This window comes from Capricornis sumatraensis, chromosome 2, assembly GCF_032405125.1.
Source record: "Capricornis sumatraensis isolate serow.1 chromosome 2, serow.2, whole genome shotgun sequence".
NCBI lineage: Eukaryota > Metazoa > Chordata > Mammalia > Artiodactyla > Bovidae > Capricornis > Capricornis sumatraensis.
Genome location: NC_091070.1, coordinates 82,033,283 through 82,058,461, shown reverse-complemented (window position 1 = coordinate 82,058,461; position 25,179 = coordinate 82,033,283). Strand labels below are relative to the sequence as shown.

The window sequence follows — 25,179 nt, the reverse complement described above, 5'->3', positions numbered from 1 at the left end:
AGTAGAAAACCTTAGAACTTCCCTGGCAGTTCAGTGGTTAAAACTGAACCCTTCCAATGCAGGAGAGTGGGTTCAGTCCCTGGTCAGGGAACTAAGATCCCACATATCGCATAACGTGGCCAAAAAATTTTTTTTAAAAAAAGAAAAAAAAAAAAAGGCAGGAAACCTTTAAAAAGAGTGCTTTAATAAGTTGCCGGTTGTGAAATCAGGTTAGCAGCTCCCATGTAGTAAAGGTAAATACAGTTCTGGGAAAATTGATTCAGTTATATATACACACATACCTCTATATGTGTAAGCAGGATTATGATATAAAACTTATTTCTTACAGTAATTTGTGGCCAAAAAGTTTGAAAACCACTACTCTACAAGATCATCAAAGAGGCTTTGATTTCTTTCCACAAGGCACAAAAGACCTTTTTTGTCCTTTCCTTCTCCTGCACCATTCTCCAACAGACCTGTTATTTATTACTCATAGGTAATAACTTCTTACCTTTTTAGAACACTTGGCTGTGGTTTTCAGACAGCACTTCTTATGACAAGCATACTTGCACACTGAAAAACAAGTTAAAAACGTAACATTTTCAGAAGTCTATATATTAGTGGCAAAACTTAACAAGTTTACTGCTTTATTTTGAACATACATTTTTTTTTCTTTAAATCTGAGACTCCTATAGCATCATATACTTTGTATTATAATAGAATAAAAAATGGTCTTAACTCATTCAATTCAGAAAAATGAAGCTGAAGAACATACCTAAAAATCCTAGCCACTGTCTGGGAAAAAGCTTTTTATTCTTTCAAGATTGCTTGCCCCTCCTCCTTGTCCCCACCATATCCCAGCAAAAAATTTATCTATCTTCCTGGTTTGATTCACAAACCAATGCTCATGTTCCCCTCTTATACTTGCTCTATGATCTGATAAAATGCAAGAAATACCTATTAAGAATCATTCCAGTGGATAAGAAAAGCATTAATATCAAAGACCTATACTAAAATAAAAACAAATCGGGTAACATATTAGGCTATAAGAAAGGCCTTATTTATTCTCTCAGAAGGTCTAAAACAGAGCTCTGAAGAAGCAAAACATAAAGAACATCAGTAGTGATTGAGAAGATGAGATGAAAGGTTCAGAGCAGAAATCAGTTCTCAGACCAGGAGATAACAGGGTGGCTAGGCAGCAGTAAGGCACACTGAGTGGAGATACTGAGAAGATACTTGGCCTGTGTTATTTTGGTATATCAGCTCTGGCTCTTGCAAATCAATACCTGAATATTCTTCTTGAGCTTCTAAAACATGGTTTGAGGGATTTTCAAAGCCAAAATCAAGTAGGGGAGGCCATATAACTGCAGTGGTAAAATTACCAGCATAACCACACAAAAAGTTAATTCTATTAAGAAATCAAAGCAAGCCCATCCAAGTCATAAATGAAGAAGCAGATTCTTTCTATTTTCCAGTTTCAGATCACAGAGAAAATTATACAAAACCTACAGGAATCAGGCTAACATTAAACATTCAAGTACATGGCAAACTACACCCTATTTAACTCTCATAGTATTTTTTTTAAAGGAAAATTGAAGCATTGAACAAGTGAACATATCTAGCAATATCCAAGTGCTGATTTTGCTATGATGAACATGATTTTCATCCTTACTGTCATCCTGGACCCAGCCCTTTCATTCGATTCTGGCCCACTAGTAAACAAAGCTTCACAGAATTATTGAAAGCACCGAGCAGATGTATATGGAAAGACAGGAATGAAAGGTAAAGATTCTCTGTAAGCCAGAACCAAGTGGACCCTCAAAAAAACTTCCACTCACATTCTAGGATTTAAAGGTTCTGATGAAAGGATTATAGTAAAATAAAATATCTTTTTAGTTATAATCTAAGAATTTGTTCAATAATTCACCCATCCACCTATATAGGTCCAACTACCCAGTAAATATTTACTAAAACTTATAATGTGCCAAAACTGTTCTAGGCCCTGGAGATACAGGAGAGACTTCAGTATGAGACAGTTTCTTGATCTTATATAGAACACATTCTAGTGGGACAGTGAAACAAGGAAATGAATACTTAGTATCATTTTGGGTGGTGGTAAGTAGGTCTCCTGCATCGCAGAGGGATTCTTTACCATCGCAGCCACCAGGGAAGCCCCAAGTAAAAAGACTAGGAAAGCTGAGGAGAGGGATGGAGAACTGGTGGACAGAGCAGCATTTTAGACAGGAGAGTGAAGAAAAAGCTCTCTAATATACTAGTGGAAACATGAATTAACTGAAGTAGTAAGTCAGACTAACATCTAGGAGAAGAACATTTCAGACAGTGAGCTGCAAATACAGTGACCAAAGAACATCAAAATATCTTATTTGCTACAAACAGCAGGTGAAAAGGAGTATAATGAGAGATGAGTTTAAAGAATTAGGGAGTGTGAATTATTCCTTAATGTTAAGCTCATGGAAAAGGAAATATCAAGTGGTTAAAAACATTCCTCAAAGATCTCTCATACTTACATTTGCAAACAGAGGCTCGGTCCATGATCCATATCAAAGAAGAACAGTATTCACAGTAGGTAGGGATGCTATACTGGGTGGCCTTAAAGATGTGACCATTGTGCTCTTCTACCTGAATGAAAAAATACAGCTATTTATGTCAAAGCCAACACAGTAAATGCTGCCCTAACATGTCAGGCAACAGGAAATCCTTCAATTCCTTGTTGTCTTCATTGGGCACTTATTCCAGGAGGAGAATTATGATCTTCTGAGAAATAAAATAAAGGTAAACTATATGATCCCTGCTTTCAAAAAGCTAACAATCTCGTAGAGAAACAAGACCAACTTATATGAAAATCAGAAAACAATGCTATACACATATAAGAGCTGTCTTACACAACTCTGAATCAGCATGTTAAGTTAAAAGCAGTGGTTTTAAAAATTTTAACCTCAAGAACCTTTCACACTTTTCTGTTTATTTATCACAAATTCCTCTTCAGTAAAGAGCCAGTACATGTTAGTATGAACAAGTTGATACATCCACTGGATAAATTCCTAGATGCAGAACTGCTGGGTCAAAGTTTTTTTGGTTTTGTTTTTAATATTTTTAAGGCTTTTAATATACCATCATTAAAGTACCTTCTCCAAGAAAGTTATGCAAATAAAACCCCTATTTGCAGTATTAGAAAAATATCTATATATTTATTTATCTTTCCAGGAAACATTTATTTTTAGTTTTGCTCATAGATGGACAAAGTAGAAAATCACTGTTGTTTATTTTAATTTGAATGCTCTTAAGTATAAATGTTTATTTATATATTTATTAATATTTCCTTCTATTACCTGCACTTATCACAGGCCCTGAAATATAACAGCTGTTGAATTAATGAATTTTCTTTTTTAAAAACATCATACGCTTTTACTCATTTCTATCTTCAGGTATTGTTCTCTCCCATATAGACATGAAAAAGACTACTCTTATAAGGCTTAAAATGCATAAAAGGCCTAAACACTACCTGTTAATATCAGGCACCTTCCTACCATTCCTCCGCCTTGCCTACCCTTTCCTTCATATACAATCTCAAAAATTCTCAGTGGTAGGTGGCATTACTCCTGTCTTATATAATATATACTCCTATTATATACATGAGGACATTGAGTCTCAAAAGGATTAAGTTGTCTAAGGTTTCTCAATTGGAAAACCCTCCGTTGGTGAATAAGAATAAGCCAGGCTAAAGGGTTTATTTTTTATTTTTATTTTTTTTAACAGTATTTTTTTTTTATTATTTTAAAATCTTTAATTCCTACATGTGTTCCCAAACATGAACCCCCCTCCCACCTCCCTCCCCATAACATCTCTGTGGGTCATCCCCATGCACCAGCCCCAAGCATGCTGTATCCTGCGTCAGACATAGACTGGCGATTCAATTCTTACATGATAGTATACATGATAGAATGCCATTCTCCCAAATCATCCCACCCTCTCCCTCTCCCTCTGAGTCCAAAAGTCCGTTATACACAGCTGTGTCTTTTTTCCTGTCTTGCATACAGGGTCGTCATTGCCATCTTTCTAAATTCCATATATATGTGTTAGTATACTGTATTGGTGTTTTTCTTTCTGGCTTACTTCACTCTGTATAATCGGCTCCAGTTTCATCCATCTCATCAGAACTGATTCAAATGAATTCTTTTTAACGGCTGAGTAATACTCCATTGTGTATATGTACCACAGCTTTCTTATCCATTCGTCTGCTGATGGACATCTAGGTTGTTTCCATGTCCTGGCTATTATAAACAGTGCTGCGATGAACACTGGGGTACATGTGTCTCTTTCAATTCTGGTTTCCTCGGTGTGTATGCCCAGCAGTGGGATTGCTGGGTCATAAGGTAGTTCTATTTGCAATTTTTTAAGGAATCTCCACACTGTTCTCCATAGTGGCTGTACTAGTTTGCATTCCCACCAACAGTGTAGGAGGGTTCCCTTTTCTCCACACCCTCTCCAGCATTTATTGCTTGCAGATTTTTGGATCGCACAGGCTAAAGGGTTTAGATACCCTACTTTCAGGATTCAGATCTTAAGAAGTAAGATCATGCTAAAAATAGAATCAGATCATGCTTCTAAAATACAAAGTGGAAAAGTGACAAGCAATGATCTAAAGAACCTCAAAATTTGGTTTACAAGTGATACGGAATGATTTATAATCCTGATTTATTAATAAGTTTAAGGTTAACAAAAACTATTCTAGGATTAGAATTGCCACTGGCAGGGGTGAATCCAGGTTCTGTAGGTCCTAAAGCTTAACATTTTCAGGGGAAAGCGAAGAAGATAGGAGGAGGAAGGGAAACAACCAGAGAAGAAGGAAGAGAAGATGGTGGCAGCAAATGCAGCTGAAGCAGAGGGAATGGGGGAGGAGTGGGAGGAAATGAAGCTTAGAGAAGTCACGATCAAGAGGATGTCAAGTCTTACAGACAGTAAGAACTCTGGGTTTTATTCTGAGTAACACTGTAAGTTACTTGTGAGATCTGAGTAGAGGAGGAACGTGAACTGATTTGTTTTTAAATGGTCATTATGGCTATTATTTAAAAAATTGTAAGGGGAGAAGAATATAAGAAGGCAGACCAATCAGAACACAACACATAGTGTATTGGACTTCCCTGTCGCTCAGATGGTAAAGAATCTGCCTGCAATGCAGGAGACCTGGGTTCTATCCCCTGGAATGGAAAGATCCCCTGGAGAAGGGAATGGCAATCCATTTCAGTATTCTTGCCTGCAGAATTCCATGGACAGAAGAGCCTGGCGGGTTACAGTCCATGGGACTGCAAAGACTTGGACACGACTGAGCAACTAACATTTTCACTTTCACAAAGTGTTATTAGACTATTGTAATAGCAGTAGAGGCAATGTGAAATGGTCAGATATTAGATATATTCTGAAGGCAGAGTACCTACCAGAGTTCCACCTTCTTTTCTAGCTCCCCTATAAACATGCAATACTCAAACCTGTTAAAGCTACTGGCTCAACATGCCAGGTTTTTCATTCACATGTCTTTGGACATACTCTTTCCTTTTGGCTAGACACAGCCTGTCTAAACTACTACTTGCGTGTTAAGAACTTGCAAAAATATCTTTTCTTCTGTAAAGTATTCCTTCATTCTCTTTGTATTTCAACAGCACTTTGTACTATTTCTATCATAATATTTATCACATCTGAAACTAGTAATTTTTTAAATGCCTGCCTTCACAAGCAGATTCTGCGCTCCTCTGGGGCTTAACACATCCTTCTAATTACAGAGATTATGGTAAAGTATGTAATAGAGATAATACAAAAGATAAGAACATGAACAATGATAAAATATACTCAAATGCCTTTGGGAATGTCTTTTGAATTAGAAGTACTTATCTTTGTAAAATCCTAAATAGTCCTCATATTCTTTACAACAGAGAGAGAGCTCCTAAAAAAGTGCCTTCCCAGTCCCTACTTCTGCAAAAGGGTCATATTTGTTTGTAACTTTCATGAGTAAACATTTCAGTTTTCTGCAATTTTAGGAAGCCATCATTAATAACAAGTCAAGTCAAGGAATTCAAGACATATTTGTCATTCTAAATTTTTGTAAAGGCATAAATGATTACCCCCTAGACATCTGATAAACTTATTCCTTAAATATACCCAGAGAAATATTGTATGATACACTTCAGACTGCTAGTCTAAAAATTACTTTATAACACAGGGCAAAAAAAGACAGATTACAACTTACTAAATCAGATTCTTTTTTCCTTCTTTTCTTTCTCTCTGTTTTTGGCACCTGGTGGGAAAGAAATACAGACACTGTGATATAACAAAAACTAATATACTTTCTTACATCTTTCCTAAAACCCAATTCAAGGAGAAATTTATGGGTCCTTACATGAAAGTCATGAGATGATACAATGAAATGATGAAAAGCACTGTTTTCCAAAATGAAATTCATGTACTGACCTTTAGCAAAGCTGAGGGTATAATCTTACAGCAACAGCATTCTTAACAACATTATATTTTAATTCAGTGAAAAATGTATTAATTGAAGAAGGCTTAGATAATACAGTCTGATCAACTTGTAAGAGAGAATGGAGTTTGCTGGATCTGAAGTAGTGCAAAGCTGACATGTTCACTGCAGTGCTTTTCTCAAATACTACATGTCTTAGACTCTTAAGAAGAATTCATAATTGAATTCTTTTAGAAATCAAAATATATTTTACCTTTGTGGGTATATATTCCAAAGTCTTGAATTCATTCATATATTCATCTAAAAACACTTTAAAAGTGTTAACCCAAACTCTGACTGGAGACTCACTCCAATCTCGCTGCTCAAGCCTCATGGTCTTTTCCAAAATCTGTTCAAATAGTGCGTAGAGGTCTTTATATCGTATGCTTTTCCCATCATCTACCTATTAAACAATAAGAAAAATAAGGTTTTAAGAAGAAATTCTTTATATAGAGAAGACTGATTAAATTTTCATTGCGTAGTATTTTGAATAAAAATTACGCTTTCTAATGGGCATGCCCATGAGGTCATGTGGTATTTGTAAACTCCCACTATGCTTTGGAATGTTTGCAGAATAAAACCTGCTACATTTAAAAAAAATACCTAATAGTTTAAACAATGTAATAATTGGATAAAGTCCTGGGAATTTCTCCCATAAACCTGCCTTTTTAACTGTATTTGAAAGTTTAGTCGCTCAGTTGTGTCTGACTCTTTGTGACCCTATGGACTATAGCCTACCAGGCTTCTCAGTCCAAGGGATTTTCCAGGCAAGAGTACCGGAGTGGGTTGCCACTTCCTTTTCCAGAGGATCTTCCTGACCCAGGAACTGAACCCAGGTCTCCCACATTGTAGGCTGACACTTTACCATCTGAGCCACCAGGTATGAAGGTTATTTGCATACCTCTTAATTACCTATCTCTCCAGAAATGAATCTTATTTAGATAATTCTGCCTTAAAAGTGAATACCTGAATTCTTGCCTAGTGAAACATTAAGTAAATTTTACTAACTTTACTTAGCTAACTTTACTTTTTCATTTTTCCAAGGAAGAATGACATGCCTAAAAAAACACTATATTTCTTGCAATGGGATCTACATGGAGTTCCTTTTAAATTTAAATGAGGTGTAGACTCTCCATGAGAAAGAAAAAATAGCATTTCAGTGACCAAAACATGTTATATATATTTAAAATTTATTTCTCTTTCACTTTCTCAGAATTAGAGGTTGACTCTCTTTGATCCAAGATTATAAAACCACTATCAAGCTCCAGTTTATAATGTTGGTCCTTCCTATGTGATTCAAAGTGCACTGATCCCTAATCTAGAAAATATAGGTGTGAAGCAGGATAAGTAGTTGGCAGGATTGGAAAAATATGGCCAATATTGTCCCTATCCAAACCTAGTCATTTGCCATAGTCTAATTACTACTTTATTATGGTCATGAAATTACTGCTCTCTAAGACTGTCTGGTTTCTATTTGCAAAAGGCCAAAACCCCATATACTGAGTGGAAGATACACAGGAAAGTTTTCTCACTTTTCACATAAAATTATAGGTTGAACAAAGAAAAATCAATTAAATACAAATTATTTTTTATAGAATATGACAATTCAAGAAATACTAATATCCTATAGATCAAAAGTATTAGTTACTATATACTTTAGCACCAGGAATAAATTTTCTAAAACATGAACACCATATGAAAGTATAAAAGTGAAAGTGAAGTTGCTCAGTCATGTCCGAGACTCTCTGTGACCCCATGGACTGTAGCCCACCAGGCTCCTCCATCCACGGGACTTTCTAGACAAGAATACTGGAGTGGGTTTGCCATTCCAAGGTAAAGTAAAAGTGAAAAAAACTCACACACAGAGATTATTAAACATAAACGTTCTTAATTCTATGGGATAAAAAAGTATAATAATTCCAACATAAATGAGAATTAGAAGCTGGAGCCAGAGCTAAAAGGATCACAGGAGGTCAAAAATAGAGCGCCACTGAGTGAAAAATAATCATAGCTAGAGTATTTGAATTTAATATCCTGCTGCTGCTGCTAAGTCACTTCAGTCGTGTCCAACTCTGTGCGACCCCACAGACGGCAGCCCAACAGGCTCCCCTGTCCCTGGGATTCTCCAGGCAAGAACACTAGAGTGGGTTGCCATTTCCTTCTCTTCAATATCCTAAGAAGATGAAAATATACCCCTAAGAGGGGGAAAAAGGCTACTCAAGGAAATTAAAGGGTGTTATTAATCAGAGGTCAATCAGTATGTTTTTCCATATCTATCCCTAAAACTAAAGAAGACACTGGAGAAATCTCTTATTGAACATAGCCCTGTATTATTTTTATGGTGTTGTCAAATTTTTCATATGTTGAACTTCTGAATATCTCCTGACACAGTCCAACTTACCGCCAACGCAGACGAATAAAAGCTGAAGATATTCTGCCGAAATTCTTTCAGGGCTTTCTTGAATACAACATCCACTAGTGTGTCTTTCTTGCTGTCTTCATTATCTAGGTCATTCATCTGGGGACCACAGAAAGAGTTTTTGTACACAATCAACTAAATTGAAAAGAAATGAATGCCACACTGGACACACATTGTTTCTTCAACAATGACCATCCTGAAAGGGCAAATTATCATGGGACCCAGATAAAAACATGACTAGACAGCCAAAGTTTTATTACTATGAGATAATTTCCAAGGTCTCTTCTAATACTGTATAATTCAATCATTTTGCTACCAGAAAACAACCCAGAAAGTGTATAATGACAAACCTCACCTTAACATATGGAATGCAATGTGACAGTAACAGTAAAAGTGAAGTCAAAAGTAAAGCCTAAAACCTTAAATTCCGTCTACCCAGTCTGACTTGTGCATATTCTATGATTTGCACATTTCTGATAAAGAAACAGACCCTCTAACTTACTGAAGCATGCGTACTTTACGGGGCATATCCTGATATACAAACATTCCACAGTCAAAGCTGCTTAGGGGCCTGAATACCTTTTTCAGAAGAAATTCATCCATGCTTTTTAAATCACTGGCACTTGCTATAATCTGGACAGAGTCATTTTGCCAGTGCATAGACTCCAAAGCCACACTGCTGATCTTCACACTTCGCTTGCGCCTTGCCTTTGGAGAAGGCTCTTTGTTCTCTTTGAATTCCTTTCGGCAACTCCCAGGCAATTCTGGACTCAAAGGAGGTGTTGGATGATTATGAGATAATTCTGTAAACCAAGATAGAGTATCCAAACAAAAAATTTTTTAGTAAAAATATTGAAACCTCCACACCTTCTTTTCAAGTTCCTTTACTAAGTCACTAAAGGAAATAAGTAAATATCTGAAAAGTAACATTAATGTTTGGGGTCAGACAGGCAATAAATCCAGACTGTACGTCTGTACTGATACTTATTTCAGAATTATCACTTTCCAATGGGAAATGCTATCAGGTGTCCCAAAGAGATGAGGTCTGACACTGAAAACCTAGATGGAAGTGTTGTATACAACTGAAGCCTGGATTTCAAAGATCTCAGTCCCAAAGAAAAGAAGCATACACAATCACACTAGGATGTTCAATGTTGACTGCTAACCCAGTCAGAGCTTTACTACATCTGTTTGAAAGAACAACCAGCTTATACAAACCCAATAAATCAGTGAAGCTTGATAATTAGTATTATTTCTTTACTAGGGTCTAAAGCCATAAATGTTTCAGTGACAATATCTGGTGTTAGCCTGGCAACCTCTATTTAGGGAGCAAGGTAACCCAATTGGTTCACTTCTGCTTAGGTCTCTTTACTATTTAGGATTTTCTTTCATATGCATACTTCCCTCAAAATTGTATTAATTTCTCAGACAGTTCCTGGACTGAACCAGTTTTGTATATAATATTGGAAAACACAACAAAATTTTTCTGCAATTGTTTATACCAGAGAAATTTGGTTCCATGTAGTCCACTGCAATCTAGAACTACACTGGATTTGCCAATGCCTACCTGGGGCTTGATGAGAATGTTGGTCCCATTTCACATACCTGTTTTTCTCACACATATTTACCTTATCTTCTGGCCAATGGTATATCCTCATTCCATCTAAAAGCTTAATTCTGATAATAAAGGGAAACAAGTAGCCTTCTATATGCTAAATGCCACAATAGGCAGGAAATGAGACAAACTAAATTTCAGATATGGCACCAGAATAAAAAATATGAAGATATAGAGAGGATACAAGTATATTCAAACTGGTGTCAACTGATATTAATTCTATTATATAAGCTAGATATACAAGTATCTAATTATTTCATTTAAAAAACAATATCTTTCTTTATACTAAGAGAAATAATGGTTACTAAAGAAACTGTCTATAATCCTAGTTCAGCCTTAAAAACAAGGGCTACCTTAATAAATTTTTACTCAAAGATAAATAAAAAGGTACAATTTTCATTTTTATACATGTATCCTTATTAAGCAAACACTCAAAGAATTTCCTATTTCCTTCTTGGAAATAAGCAGTAGAGAATATTACTGTGAAAAATGAAAAATTTAGAATGACTACTATAAAACAGATAAAACATAAGAAATGGATCCTTGTAGGAAGTTCAAATTTTCCAAACTAAACTTGTAGTATTCACGTAATTTACTACTGGCTTTATCCATATCAGTTTGCAAACTGATAGGAGCAGAGTCACAAGACAGAAAAACAGGATTCTAATTAAATTTCTATCAGTTTTCCCTCTGACACACAGGTGCTTCTGTTCTGGTTGATCCATGCCTCTGTGAAACTTGATCATCTTTCCTCCCTTTGTCTTATCTTATCCTCTGTCCCTTTATTTTTATCTTAGCCTAGATGTGACAAGTTTTATTTACTTATTTTAACTTGGTCTGTTTTATTTCTACTTAGAGATAATAATTTTCTTCCTAGGGTCTATTTCTATTTTATTCAATACTGACATTTCACCCCCTCATTGGTATTTTACCCACTCATTATCACATAGCCACCTCTGATGTATATACCCCCATTGAAGATAGCTGGCATCTTTACATAGTAATTAAAAATGCTCATACATACTTGAGCAAAGGGCTTAGAGAGAAAGGGCTAATCTTCAAATGTTGGAATTACTGGAATCCTTGGAGAGTCAGTAATTCTAGCATTTAGAGAAACCGTATCAACAGATGAACTAACTGTTGGGTACCTGTTATGTGCTATGATTGATGCCCCAAAATTAAAATAACAGCTACCATTATAAAGTCCTAGCAACTGACATATAGTAGATCTTTTAGCACAACAGTTAGGATCACTGACTCTGGAGCCAGTTCGCCTGAATTCAGATCTCAGCTCTAACAACTGCTATACGTGTATAAGCAAATAACTTCTCTGTGCCTCAGCTTTCTCATTTGTAAAGTGGGAAAAATAATCATACCAACCTCAAAAAATGGCTGTGAGGATCGAGTTAATACATCCAAAATGCTTAGCACAGTGCCTTTTTCATAGTAAACAATCAAATATTAGCTGCTGCTATCTTACTAATTTTTACTAGGAATATATATATGGAAAAGGCAATGGCAACCCACTCCAGTACTCTCATCTGGAAAATCCCGTGGACGGAGGAGCCTGGTAGGTTGCAGTCCATGGGGTCGCTAAGAGTTGAACATGACTGAGCGATTTCACTTTCACTTTTCACTTTCATGCACTGGAGAAGGAAATGGCAACCCACTCCAGTGTTCTTGCCTGGAGAATCCCAGGGATGGGGGAGCCTGATGGGCTGACGTCTATGGGGTTGCACAGAGTCAGACACAACTGAAGCGACTTAGCAGCAGCAGCAGCAGGAATATATATTTGTTAGGTGAATGAATGGTGGCTAAATTTTTACACTTTAGAAAACTGAGGCTAATCAAAGATTCGCAATTATTCTTGAATTTGTTGTTACTTCATTGTTTTGGTGCCGTATTTCCTTGAAGGAAATACTACTCTTATAGGTAAAATGTAATTCTATAATTATCTTTTAGTTAAGGAAGGATTTAACAATCTTGGTCCTATCTCACTAGAATATCTTGCCAAGAGAATTACTGTTACAAATACTAGAGAGAGAGAAAACTTTCAGAATGAGTAAAAAAATTTTGAAGACAATCTCCACCCTTTGTCCATTTTTACCATCTGGAAACTGATGAGCTGGAATCATATCTGAGCCAGCAAAGAGTGCTGAAACCTCTGAGTGGGTATCAGGTTTCACTCTGGTAGTCTTCTTCTCCCCTTGTTTCCCTTTGGCCCAGAATCTCATCTTAGCTCTCTGAGGTCTGTTAAGCACCAAAAAAAAAAAAAAAACAAACGAAGGTAAAAATGGCAATCAGCATGTCCTATTGACATTATCTGTATATGACTTTAAGTTATATAAACAACTTTCATATGAATTAATTCATATAACCTTCACAGTTAAGCTTAAGTCATATTTAATCTTCAATTGTACAGTTAAACTTCATCTGGAAAGTAAATGATAGTCTCCTCATCTTGAAAACAGAAATGAGATCCAGAGATGTTAACTAAAACCACCATTTATATGAGTTATTGTCATATAATCATATCAGTTTGCAATGACCAGTGCATTTTCTTGGCAAAACTCTATTAGTCTTTGCCCTGCTTCATTCCGCATTCCAAGGCCAAATCTGCCTGTTACAGGTGTTTCTTGACTTCCTACTTTTGCATTCCAGTCCCCTATAATGAAAAGGACATCTTTTTTGGGTGTTAGTTCTAAAAGGTCTTGTAGGTCTTCATAAAACCGTTCAACTTCAGCTTCTTCAGCATTACTGGTTGGGGCATAGACTTAGATAACTGTGATATTGAATGGTTTGCCTTGGAGACGAACAGAGATCATTCTGTCATTTTTGAGATTGCATCCAAGTACTGCATTTCGGACTCTTTTGTTGACCATGATGGCTACTCCATTTCTTCTGAGGGATTCCTGCCAGCAGTAGTAGATATAATGGTCATCTGAGTTAAATTCACCCATTCCAGTCCATTTTACTTCGCTGATTCCTAGAATCTTGACGTTCACCCTTGCCATCTCTTGTTTGACCACTTCCAATTTGCCTTGATTCATGGACCTGACATTCCACGTTCCTATGCAATATTGCTCTTTATAGCATCGGATCTTGCTTCTATCACCAGTCACATCCACAGCTGGGTATTGTTTTTGCTTTGGCTCCATCCCTTCGTTCTTTCTGTAGTTATTTCTCCTCTGATCTCCAGTAGCATACTGGGCACCTAATGACCTGGGGAGTTCCTCTTTTGGTATCCTATCATTTTGCCTTTTCATACTGTTCATGGGGTCATAGCAAACACCCTCTTCCAACAACACAAGAGAAGACTCTACACATGGACATCACCAGATGGTCAACACTGAAATCAGACTGATTATATTCTATGCAGCCAAAGATGGAGAAGCTCTATATAGTCAACAAAAACAAGACCAGGAGCTGACTGTGGCTCAGATCATGAACTCCTTATTACCAAATTCAGACTCAAATTGAAGAAAGTAGGGAAAACCGCTAGACCATTCAGGTATGACCTAAATCAAATCCCTTATGATTATACAGTGGAAGTGAGAAATAGATTTAAGGGCCTAGATCTGATAGATAGAGTGCCTGATGAACTATGGAATGAGGTTCGTGACATTACACAGGAGACAGGGATCAAGACCATCCCCATGGAAAAGAAATGCAAAATGGCTGTCTGGGGAGGCCTTACAAATAGCTGTGGAAAGAAGAGAGACAAAAAGCAAAGGAGAAAAGGAAAGATAGAAGCATATAAATGCAGAGTTCCAAAGAATAGCAAGGAGAGGTAAGAAAGCCTTCTTCAGCGATCAATGCAAGGAAATAGAGGAAAACAACAGAATGGGAAAGACTAGAGAGCTCTTCAAGAAAATTAGAGATACCAAGGGAACATTTCATGCAAAGATGGGCTCGATAAAGGACAGAAATGGTCTGGACCTAACAGAAGCAGAAGATATTAAGAAGAAGTGGCAAGAATACACGGAAGAACTGTACAAAAAAGAGCTTCACGACCCAGAGAGTCATGATGATGTGATCTCTAATCAAGAACCAGACATCTTGGAATGTGAAGTCAAGTGGGCCTTAGAAAGCATCACTACGAACAAAGCTAGTGGAGGTGATGGAATTCCAGTTGAGCTGTTTCAAATCCTGAAAGATGATGCTGTCAAAGTGCTGCACTCAATATGCCAGCAAATTTGGAAAACTCAGCAGTGGCCACAGGACTGGAAAAGGGCAGTTTTCATTCCAATTCCAAAGAAAGGCAATGCCAAAGAATGCTCAAACTACCGCACAATTGCACTCATCTCACACGCTAGTAAAGTAATGCTCAAAATTCTCCAAGCCAGGCTTCAGCAATACGTGAACCGTAAACTCCCTGACGTTCAAGCTGGTTTTAGAAAAGGCAGAGGAACCAGAGATCAAATTGCCAACATCTGCTGGATTATCAAAAAAGCAAGAGAGTTCCAGAAAAACATCTATTTCTGCTTTATTGACTATGCCAAAGCCTTTGACTGTGTGGATCACAATCAACTGTGGAAAATTCTGAAAGAGATGGGAATACCAGACCACCTGACACGCCTCTTGAGAAATCTGTATGCAGGTCAGGAAGCAACAGTTAGAACTGGACATGGAACAACAGACTGGTTCCAAATAGGAAAAGGAGTCTGTCAAGGCTGTATATTGTCGCCCTGCTTATTTAACTTCTATGCAGAGTACATCATGAGAAACGCTGGACTGGAAGAAACACAAGCTGGAATCAAGATTGCCGGGAGAAATATCAATCACCTCAGATATGCAGATGACACCACCCTTGTGGCAGAAAGTGAAGAGGAGCTAAAAAGTCTCTTGATAAAAGTGAAAGAGGAGAGCAAAAAAGTTGGCCTAAAGCTCAACATTCAGAAAACAAAGATCATGGCATCCGGTCCCATCACTTCATGGGAAATAGATGGGGAAACAGTGGAAACAGTGTCAGACCTTATTTTGGGGGGCTCCAGAATCACTGCAGATGGTGACTGCAGCCATGAAATTAAAAGACGCTTACTCCTTGGAAAGAAAGTTATGACCAACTTAGATAGCATATTCAAAAGCAGAGACATTACTTTGCCAACTAAGGTCCGTCTAGTCAAGGCTATGGTTTTTCCTGTGGTCATGTATGGATGTGAGAGTTGGACTGTGAAGAAGGCTGAGTGCCGAAGAATTGATGCTTTTGAACTGTGGTGTTGGAGAAGACTCTTGAGAGTCCGTTAGACTGCAAGGAGATCCAACCAGTCCACTCTGAAGGAGATCAGCCCTGGGATTTCTTTGGAAGGAATGATGCTAAAGCTGAAACTCCAGTACTTTGGCCACCTCATGCAAAGAGTTGCCTCATTGGAAAAGACTCTGATGCTGGGAGGGATTGGGGACAGGAGGAGAAGGGGATGACCAAGGATGAGATGGCTGGATGGCATTACGGACTCGATGGACATGAGCCTGAGTGAACTCTGGAAGATGGTAATGGACAGGGAGGCCTGGCATGCTGCGATTCATGGGGTCGCAAAGAGTCGGACACGACTGAGCAACTGAACTGAACTGAACTGAACTGAATCATATTATTTATTATCATATAAGTACTTATGCCCTATGCCTGGAGCATAAGTACTTATGAGTTATGGAGTATAACTCATAAGCACTTAGAGTTATGCCTGGAGCATAAGTACATAGAGTTATCTTAAATACCTATAACAACAAATTTACATTCAAACCATAAACAGTTTTCAGGTGAAAAACTGGTGGTTTAAGTATTAGGTGACTTTCCCAAGGTTACACAGCCAGTGAGTGACAAAGTGGAGGATCATACCTACTATGCAACACTGCCTCATTCTTAGCACTTACATACTCTCTCCCATCACATACATCAAGGAAACACATGAGACAATAACAGCTTACTGACCCATGTACCCTAACTCTGTACTAGGAGGCTTACTTGTACATTTAGTGTTGGTTCCTTTGTATGTTTGTCTACCAAAAAAGAAATTTTTTTTGAGCATCTACTAGAAGCTAGGCACTGGGCCTTACTTACAATGACTACTTTTCATAACTGCCAAGATAAATGAGTATTTTTATCCTAACTACACATGAACAACCTGAGGAGGGCTGATAGAGACAGAAGTTAAAATCAGGTCTATCTTCTTTGGAAGTCAATTTTCTTTTATTCATGGTGCCCTCTTTTTTTTTAAATAGCATATTACTAAACTTGTACATCTATATGGTCTGAATAGAAATTGTTCCACGAAGCTTATTACAAATGATAGCTTTTCTCCCGCTATTTTTATCCCTTTTCTGATCCCTAAACAACCCTTTAGAATTTACTTAAATGGTTCTTTTAATATTCACCAAACTTATATTGCTCTCATACTTGTGACCACAGATAATAAATCAAGCACATTCCAACACTCCAGTTCTATACCCTCCACACACACAGACATCCCCCCAGCAGAATATCACAGTTTTAGGTAGGTCAATATACAGCTTTCTTTAGTTCACCTTTCAGTTTAGTTCTTTAGTGTTCACCTTTTTTACTTTGTAAGTAATATTCACAACTGAGGCATATAGTACCCTATATAACTCATATTTTTTAGAGTTAATATTTTATTTTATATTTGCTCGTTGGTTCTACATTCAATTCGCCTCCAAGTGTTTCCCCATTTGTGAATATCTCCTCTCAATACGTTGAAATACAGTTAGGTACTCCATCAGTTTCATGTTCTTAAAGAAATCTTTCCCAGAGCCTTCTAACCTGCTCTATTCTGGAATGGTTCCTTCTGTGATTGCTGTACAACCATCATTTGTAAAGCTACTTTCAGGATCATAACAGAGATTTCTTTTGTCTCTCCTATTGTATGATGACATGTCTTTTGGTATGGGTCTATTTTCATTCATTATGTTGAGCCTTGTCAATCTAGAAGCTCAAGTCCTTCAATTCTGTGACATTTACCTGAATTTATTAATGATTTGCTCCTCTCCATTTTCTTTGTCCTATCTTTCCAGAGTTCTTATAAGTGGGTCACTGGATGTCCTAAACTGCTCCTCTAATTTTCTTCTCTTTTCTTGCCTCTTCTCTCCCTTTGTCTTTTTGTTCAAATTTCTGAGAGATATCAGCTTTCTTTCTCATGCTTTGGACTTCTTTATGCTATTGTAGTTTCAATTTTCAAATGCTTTTTATTATTATGGATGTTTCCCTTTCAACTATTCTAATTTAATGAATATAGCTGTATTTCTTTATGCAGAAGATCTATTGATAGTTTTATGCATTTGTCTTAAAGCTTTCTTTCCCCTGTATAGTTTATTTCTTCCAAGTTATATTTTATCCATTAATTTTAGTTTCTTTCATTTAAGGTGTTTCCTCAAATGTGTGGTGATCATACTTAGAAACACTTCCCTTGTGGCTCAGCTGGTAAAAAATCTGCCTGCAATGCAGGAGACCTGGGTTCGATCTCTGGGTTGGGAAGGTCCCTGGAGAAGGGAAAGGCTACCCACTCCAGTATTCTAGCCTGGAGAATTCCACGGTCTGTAGTCCATGGGGTCTCAAAGAGTTGGACACAACTGAGCGACTTTCACTTTCACATGCCTGGAAGTTCTAGTGTGCATTGGTGGGGCTTCCAAGCTGTGGTTGCCCTTGCAGGGTTATCGGGCTGATACCAATATCTTTAGGTCTTTTCTTGAGGGTTGGACCAAAGTCCCAAAGACTCTTTGAATCATCTGCTTAGAGGGTATGTGAAACATGGGAGCTGAATACAGAATAAAATCTGGTGGATCTTAACATTCAGTATGTAGACATTCATAAAATCCCCCTGGTTCCAAATATGTACCTCAATCCTCAAGTATATCTGGTTACCTCTAAGTGCAGAAATCTTTTGTTTTATCCTTTCCAGAAAATATTTTCTCCTATTTTCTGCTAGGGTTGGGGAAGATCAGCCAGTCAGATGCTTCTTTTTCAGTTGGCTTAAGATTCAGCTTTCTCCTATCTATTAAGACATTTAAAATTTGTCTATTTACCTTTTGGATTCCACATTTTTATTATTTCTGTCTCCTGTTGCTTTGTTGCTGCTGTTGCTTTTGTCATATATAGGCTATTTTAGAAGGATGTGGAAATTAAATTTATATATTTAATCTGCTATCTCCACTTGTATATTTTTCTACTATGTTATATTTTGTTTCTCAAACTTTCATCTCCAGCATAATCTGCTCTAGATTCGGGTTACCTTGGATTATACTCTACAGTCATTGAGAAGGGTTATGAACCAAATAGATAATTCAATGTGATATTCAATATCAGGGAAGACCTCATATCAGTGAGGACCCAATTGCCTTACATAATACAATAAGGGACAAAGACATACTCTTGATAAATAAAAACTTCATATACTTTCCTAAAAAGGACAGTTATTTCTTGAAAGATTTTTCCAGTTATATTTTTACAACACTTGAGCAGAATTCAAGTCCAAAACCAGAAAATATTTTCACTCTCATCTCATCTAATGTCTTTTCTTTACAACCAAAAATCCTAAGTCATATAATGATGTTAAGACTTTGCCCTGGGGCTTCCCTGGTGGTCTTGTGGCTAAGACTGCATTTCCACTGCATGGGGGTGTAGGTTTGATCGCTGGTCAGAGAACTAAGATTTCACAGGCCAAACTGTGGCCAAAAAAAAAAGAAAGATTTTGCCCAAATCACAGTGCTAACATATAAAAAGACAAAGTTTACTATATATATCTGAACTGTTTGTTTCTGTCAGAGTAGGTGCTTAGTATTTGCTGAAAAAATGAATTTCAAAACTTTCAAAATCAATAGCTGCTTTATGAATTATGCTTTTATACAGATGCTCGGTATTTAGCAAATAGAATTATTTTACCCCTATTAACTTTCAGTTTATGCTTTATACCTTATATCTGACTCTGAAGCCTTCTGTCTCACTGCCAACTTCGTAATCTCTCCTTGAGACATGGTCTTATGAAGCTTTGCTTCTTCATCAACTGAAGAAAACCGTTGTGATGTCTGTAATAATTACATATGTAAAGATTTTAAAACCAAGTAATTATCATAGCACTGTAATTAAAACTCAGATTATAGAATTATTTGAGAATTATACCTATTAAAAACATACAAAAATATTCATATTACTCAGAGATTCACTAAAATAAAAGAACCTACTAAAAATTCCATTAAGTTCAAACAGTAATCCAAAGTAAAGGGCACTTGGGTCAATAAAAATGCTAAATGGGAAATACCACCTCATGTTTTCTGACAATTTAGCAAACAATGTCATGTAGGGTGAATGGAAAAAAAAGAATATCAAATGGAAAAGTAAGAAAAAAATTAAAACCATCTAAAGATGGGGACAAAAGATAACAGGACCTGATAAATCTAGATATATAGGATAATTAATCAGTGGTTATCAACTTAAAGACATAGCCTAAACTTTAAAGAAAAACTTCTCAAGGTCTGCAAGTGAAAAGATCAAATAACTTATAAGGGCAAGAGATTTAGACTGGCAATAGACTTACCAACAATAACAAACAAAGTAAGACAATAATAAAATAGCACTTTCAAATAACTCAGAAAAAGAAAATATGAATCAAGGACTTTATATGTAGCCAAGATGTCCCTTCAAATATCAAGGCCATAGAAAGATCTCAGGGAATTCCATATTGATGGCCCTTTGAGTAATATAAGGGAAGAGCTTCATCCTACCAAGAGACAAACAGGGAAACTTCTGCAAAATATTTGAAGTGATAATTTAATACATTTAATAGTAGATCTAAGACAAAAACAAAGGTGGGGACTATGGTGAAAGAATTGTATACAAAATTACATATTCTGACAAAGTAGGAATAAAAGCTTAAAAAAACTGGAGTAGAAGGGAATAGAGACTAGAATAATTCACCAATAGTTGTGTCACAATAGGTAAGAATAGTACTCATTTAAAAATGACTAATTAGAGTATTATTGATTAAATTTTAAAATATTAAAGGCATTTTTTTAAAGTTACATATAAAAGTAAACAATCAACAGAACAAGACCACAATGTTTGCTAAACATCAAAAGAAATTTAAAAAAATAAAAGAGAAAAAAATGAACACAGTAAATTTAACATAACATGATCATAATAAAATTGCAAGTTGAGAATTAATCTCTCACTTTCATCAATAAACATGAATAGATTTAACTCACCTACTAAGGGAAAGATTTTTTAATTTGGCTCACAAAGCAGGGCCCAACTACATTGTATAAAAAACACACCTCTAAACAAAAGGATCCAGACAGGCTAAAGTTGAAAGGACAAACAACAGTATTCTTGGCAAATGGAAATAAAAAGAAAACGGAGGCTGTGATATTACTAATGTAGAATTCAAGCAAAAAAACATGGAAGCTGACAAAGGACACTTTTTAATACTAAAAGGTACAATTTACAATGAGTAATAGGAATGATATTAACATTCATCTGATATAAGACAGATAAAAAATAATAAGGATATAGAAGACAAATAACATTATCAGTAAGGTAGAGATTATGGACTGAAATTTTATACTCTGGATAGAGAATACACCTTATCAAACACACAGTCAACAAGTAACAAATGCTGGCAAGGATATGGATAGAAGAGAACCCTCGTTCACTATTAGTGGGAATGTAAATTGTTATGGCTAAATCATTACATAGTATATCTGAAAGTTAACATAATATTGCAATCATATATATTTCAATTTTAAAAATGCACATGGAACATTCATAAAAACTGATCATATTCCAAGTAACAAAGAAAATACCAATAAATTTGATCAAACAGAAGCATTATAAATAGTCTTTCACCAGAATACAATAAAACCAGAAACTAAGAAAGATTTAAAAACAAAAAGGCTCTTCATCTGAAAACTAAAAAAAATTTTATTAAACAAGTTTCAGGTAAAGAAAGAAATATAAACTAAAATTACAGATTTTCTTAAAAACAATAAATCCTTTACACATTAAAATAAGTGAGATACATCTGAAGTGTGACCAGAGGAGAATTCATAGCTTTAAAAACCTGTATCAGTAAAAATAAATGAATTAAATTATTCACTCAAAAACTAGAAAAATAAGAAAGTAAACCAAAAGAAAATATAATAAATAATAAACATAAGGTAAAAACAGAAATCAGTGGAGAATGAAAAAAAAAGGATATATGATAAATAAAACCAGATCCTGTTACTCTGGAAAAAATTAACAAAATAGACAAATAACTAGGTAAAGAAAAAAAAATCTATGAAATAAGAACTGACAAAAGGGAAATAACCACTGAAACAGAACTTTTTAAAATCATGAGACTACTTTATAGACCCCTATGCAAGTAAATCTGAATGATGAAATGGAAAAAAATAGTTGCCAAAATTGACCTTATTAGACAGAAAGCTTTAAAGGGTAATTCTCCTAGAAGAAATAGAGGAACCTATGCTACAAAAAAGTACCAATCCCAGATAGTTTCATAGGAAAATTCTGTCCTCTGACTTTTGGGGGGGAATAAAATACATATGTAAATACTAAGTGTAAGGAGTTCCCTGGTGGCCTAGTGGTTAGGATCTCACTCCATGGCCAGGGGTTCAAGCTCTGTTCAGGGAACTAAGATCCTATAAGCTGAGAGGTACAGCCAAAGGGGGGTAAAAAAAAAAATTAATGAAAATCTGAATAACAAAACTGAAAACCAGAGAGCCCTAACAGACTAGAAGAAATTTAACAAAATAAAATAGAAAAGAGTATGCTAAAAAATAAGTAAATACTAAAAATAAGTAAAAATAAGTGTATGCAATAAGCTGCTGTCCTGGGGCCACCAATCTAAACTTTTTATGGCATAAACTGTTCAATTCACCAGTTTCCCAACTTGCAACACTCACCTCAAAATCACTAGCCTAGGTCTTAAAATATTATAAATATCCTTTCCTGACTTCCCCTTTCTGAAAAATTACTAAGACCTAGTTGAGGTGACTTTCTGCTTACTGTAAAATAAGCTAACACACTTAGCTGTGCTTGATCAATGGGTTTTTTTCTGGCAGTTTTCTGTGGAGTAAAGAGAAGGAAAATTCAACACAGATAAGGAGTGAAGAGTATCTCAGAGAAATACAAACAAAAATAGGAAGGTGAGAAGTACAGTAATTCTTCTGTATTGAAGAATGAAAATGAAAACTCAGTTTTATGATACAGGAGATAAAGTCAGACCCATGGAGATGACTGTTTGAAGTGTAGGGAATGGTGGAAGAAACTACACAGAGAAAACTCTGTTACCTATATCAATCCTACAAATAAGGGGTAGAAATGATTTTATTAACTCACTATCCACAAGATTCAGAGACTAAATAAAAAGCTATATGAAAGCTATCTTCAAAATGCTGCTTAGCAGAACATGTTGTTGTTCTTGGGTAAAAACCAACATGGTGTGTATAAAAACTACGTGAAAACAGCATACAGAGACTAAACAGTTATTCAAATGGCAGAGTTATAAGTAGGAAAGAAAACCAAGGTCATAAAGATAGAAACTGCTACTCTCACTTCCACTTCTTCATTGCAGGTAACAACTAATTACCGATTTGTCAACTCCAGAGGTAATGCTTATCAAATCCCCTTGAAGGAATTCATATCTAACTGTTTCTATCTCATTAGGATCAGTTATTTCACAATGGAAAGGTCAGTTGATGGCTTCCTTGAGGAATGACACACTTCTTAGCAAATGTCAGAGTTACTAAGTCACTTTGTCCAGAAAAAAATAAACTATCCAGCTTTTAAAAAAATTATGTGCCCATAAAATCAAGACCATTTACAACTCTGAAGATATTCAGAATTTGATAATTCAGTAGATTCCAGTTAGAAATAATTAGTCTTCATTTTTACAATATCAGATAACATTAGAACATGGTATATTTTCAAATAAACAGAAACATACTTTAAAACTGTCCCTACCCTTCCCACCCCCAACCCCGATAAGTATCTGTCAGCATAGTCTAGAGAAAGCAAAGCTTCTTCATGCAAGTGTCCACCAGAAACAAACACCGCAACCTATTCCTAAAATAGCTAGTGATGAAACACAAGGACAGTGAGGAAGCTGGAGAGGTGACTAACACACTGTGCAGGAGGGTGCTCTGCAACTACTGGCATGCAGTGACCGTCAAGCAGGTGAACAGAATCACAGGCAAAGACTGCCAGATAGAACCCTGAGAGGGGCTGAACGCTCCAAGCAGAAAGCCCAGCTTCTTGGTTCATCTCAATAAGTTCTCAGAAAGAATTCTACCACCAAAAGGACTAAGGTTTGTATCAAAGGAAACTCTCAGGAACAAAATAGCAATTACAAATGCTAAATTCTTCGACTAATAAAAACTGGAGAATAATTTAAGTACGTTCCCTATTTATACTAGAAACATACAGCAGTGTTTTTTCATTCAAATTAGTTTGCTCCATTACATAATTTCATCTTCAACCAAAAAGCATATGATAGAACGCGTTTCAATAATTATAACTCAAAAATAGGGCCATCTCCAAAGTGGAGTTATTTAATCCTACACTGAAGAGAAGTCTTTGGTTCTAACTAGATATATTAATGAACATACAGGCTGAGCAACTTTTACCATTTGGTTCAGGGTAATGATTCATTAGTCTAATTAGATAACTGGCTGTGCATTTTTCTATTTTTGTTGGTTATTTTATTTTTTCTTCTTTAGAATATCCATATTATCATTTAAAAAATGGGTCTATCTTCCAACAAAAGATAAAGACAATGAGAATATTCTGGAACTTAACGATAATTTTAATTAACTAGGTCTTTGGCACAAACAGCCTGAAAGTTTAAAAAAAAAAGTGAAAGTGCTCGTCTCAGTTGTGTCTGACTCTTTGTGACCTCAAGAGCCCGCCAGGCTCCTCTGTCCATAGAACTCTCCAGGCAAGAATACTGGAGCAGGTAGACATTCTTTTCTCCAGGGGATCTTCCCGCCCCAGGGAACAAACCTGTGTCTCCCACATTGCAAGCAGATTCTTTACCATCTGAGCCACCAGAGAAGCCTCCGAACAGCTTAAAACCATTCTTTGAATATTGATAAAACATTTAATGAGTCAAAAGAAGACCATCCTAATATGTTCCTCCCATAATGAACAGATACTACAGAAGAACATTAGAGACTAAACTTAATCAAGAATATGCATGGAAATAAAATGCATATCACTCTACTTCCTCAGTGATAACATTTAGTACACAGTAGGCATACAGGGTACTACTATTGTATTTTCCAGGCCAATTCCAAAATCAAAAACTTTATATCCATAAATACACTCAAACTTATCAAACTATATCTACCTAATTTGGGCTGAGATATGATAATAAAGCTATTTTATTTATGCAGCTTTATTTAAACATAATGTTAATGTTATACTTTGTGATTAATACAAATTCACATTATCTACAGACTTTTTTAGTTGGATGGGTTGGTCCAGGAAGGTATTTTTGTCATTTCTCATTAAATTTTAAAAAAATTCATGTTTATTTTGTATTACTAAAAAATGCAGAGGGGAAGCAGGTTTAAATGCAAAAAAAAAAAAAAAAAGAGAGAAAGAGAGAATACTATTTCAGTTGAAAGCTACTA

The 25,179-nt window shown here is 36.0% G+C and overlaps 1 protein-coding gene across 1 annotated transcript in view; it reads right to left on the bottom strand.

Moving 5' to 3' along the window:
* Nucleotides 1–25,179, bottom strand: part of MYO9A (myosin IXA) — a 183,603-nt gene that overhangs the window by 32,654 nt on the left and 125,770 nt on the right. The window contains exons 26-33 of the mRNA XM_068964194.1: nucleotides 19,463–19,575; nucleotides 12,650–12,792; nucleotides 9,507–9,730; nucleotides 8,910–9,026; nucleotides 6,723–6,911; nucleotides 6,242–6,289; nucleotides 2,508–2,619; nucleotides 491–552 (exon numbers count right to left, since the gene is read on the bottom strand). Of these exons, the coding sequence (XP_068820295.1) occupies nucleotides 491–552; nucleotides 2,508–2,619; nucleotides 6,242–6,289; nucleotides 6,723–6,911; nucleotides 8,910–9,026; nucleotides 9,507–9,730; nucleotides 12,650–12,792; nucleotides 19,463–19,575 (1,008 nt within the window). The remainder of the gene's footprint in view (nucleotides 1–490; nucleotides 553–2,507; nucleotides 2,620–6,241; nucleotides 6,290–6,722; nucleotides 6,912–8,909; nucleotides 9,027–9,506; nucleotides 9,731–12,649; nucleotides 12,793–19,462; nucleotides 19,576–25,179) is intronic.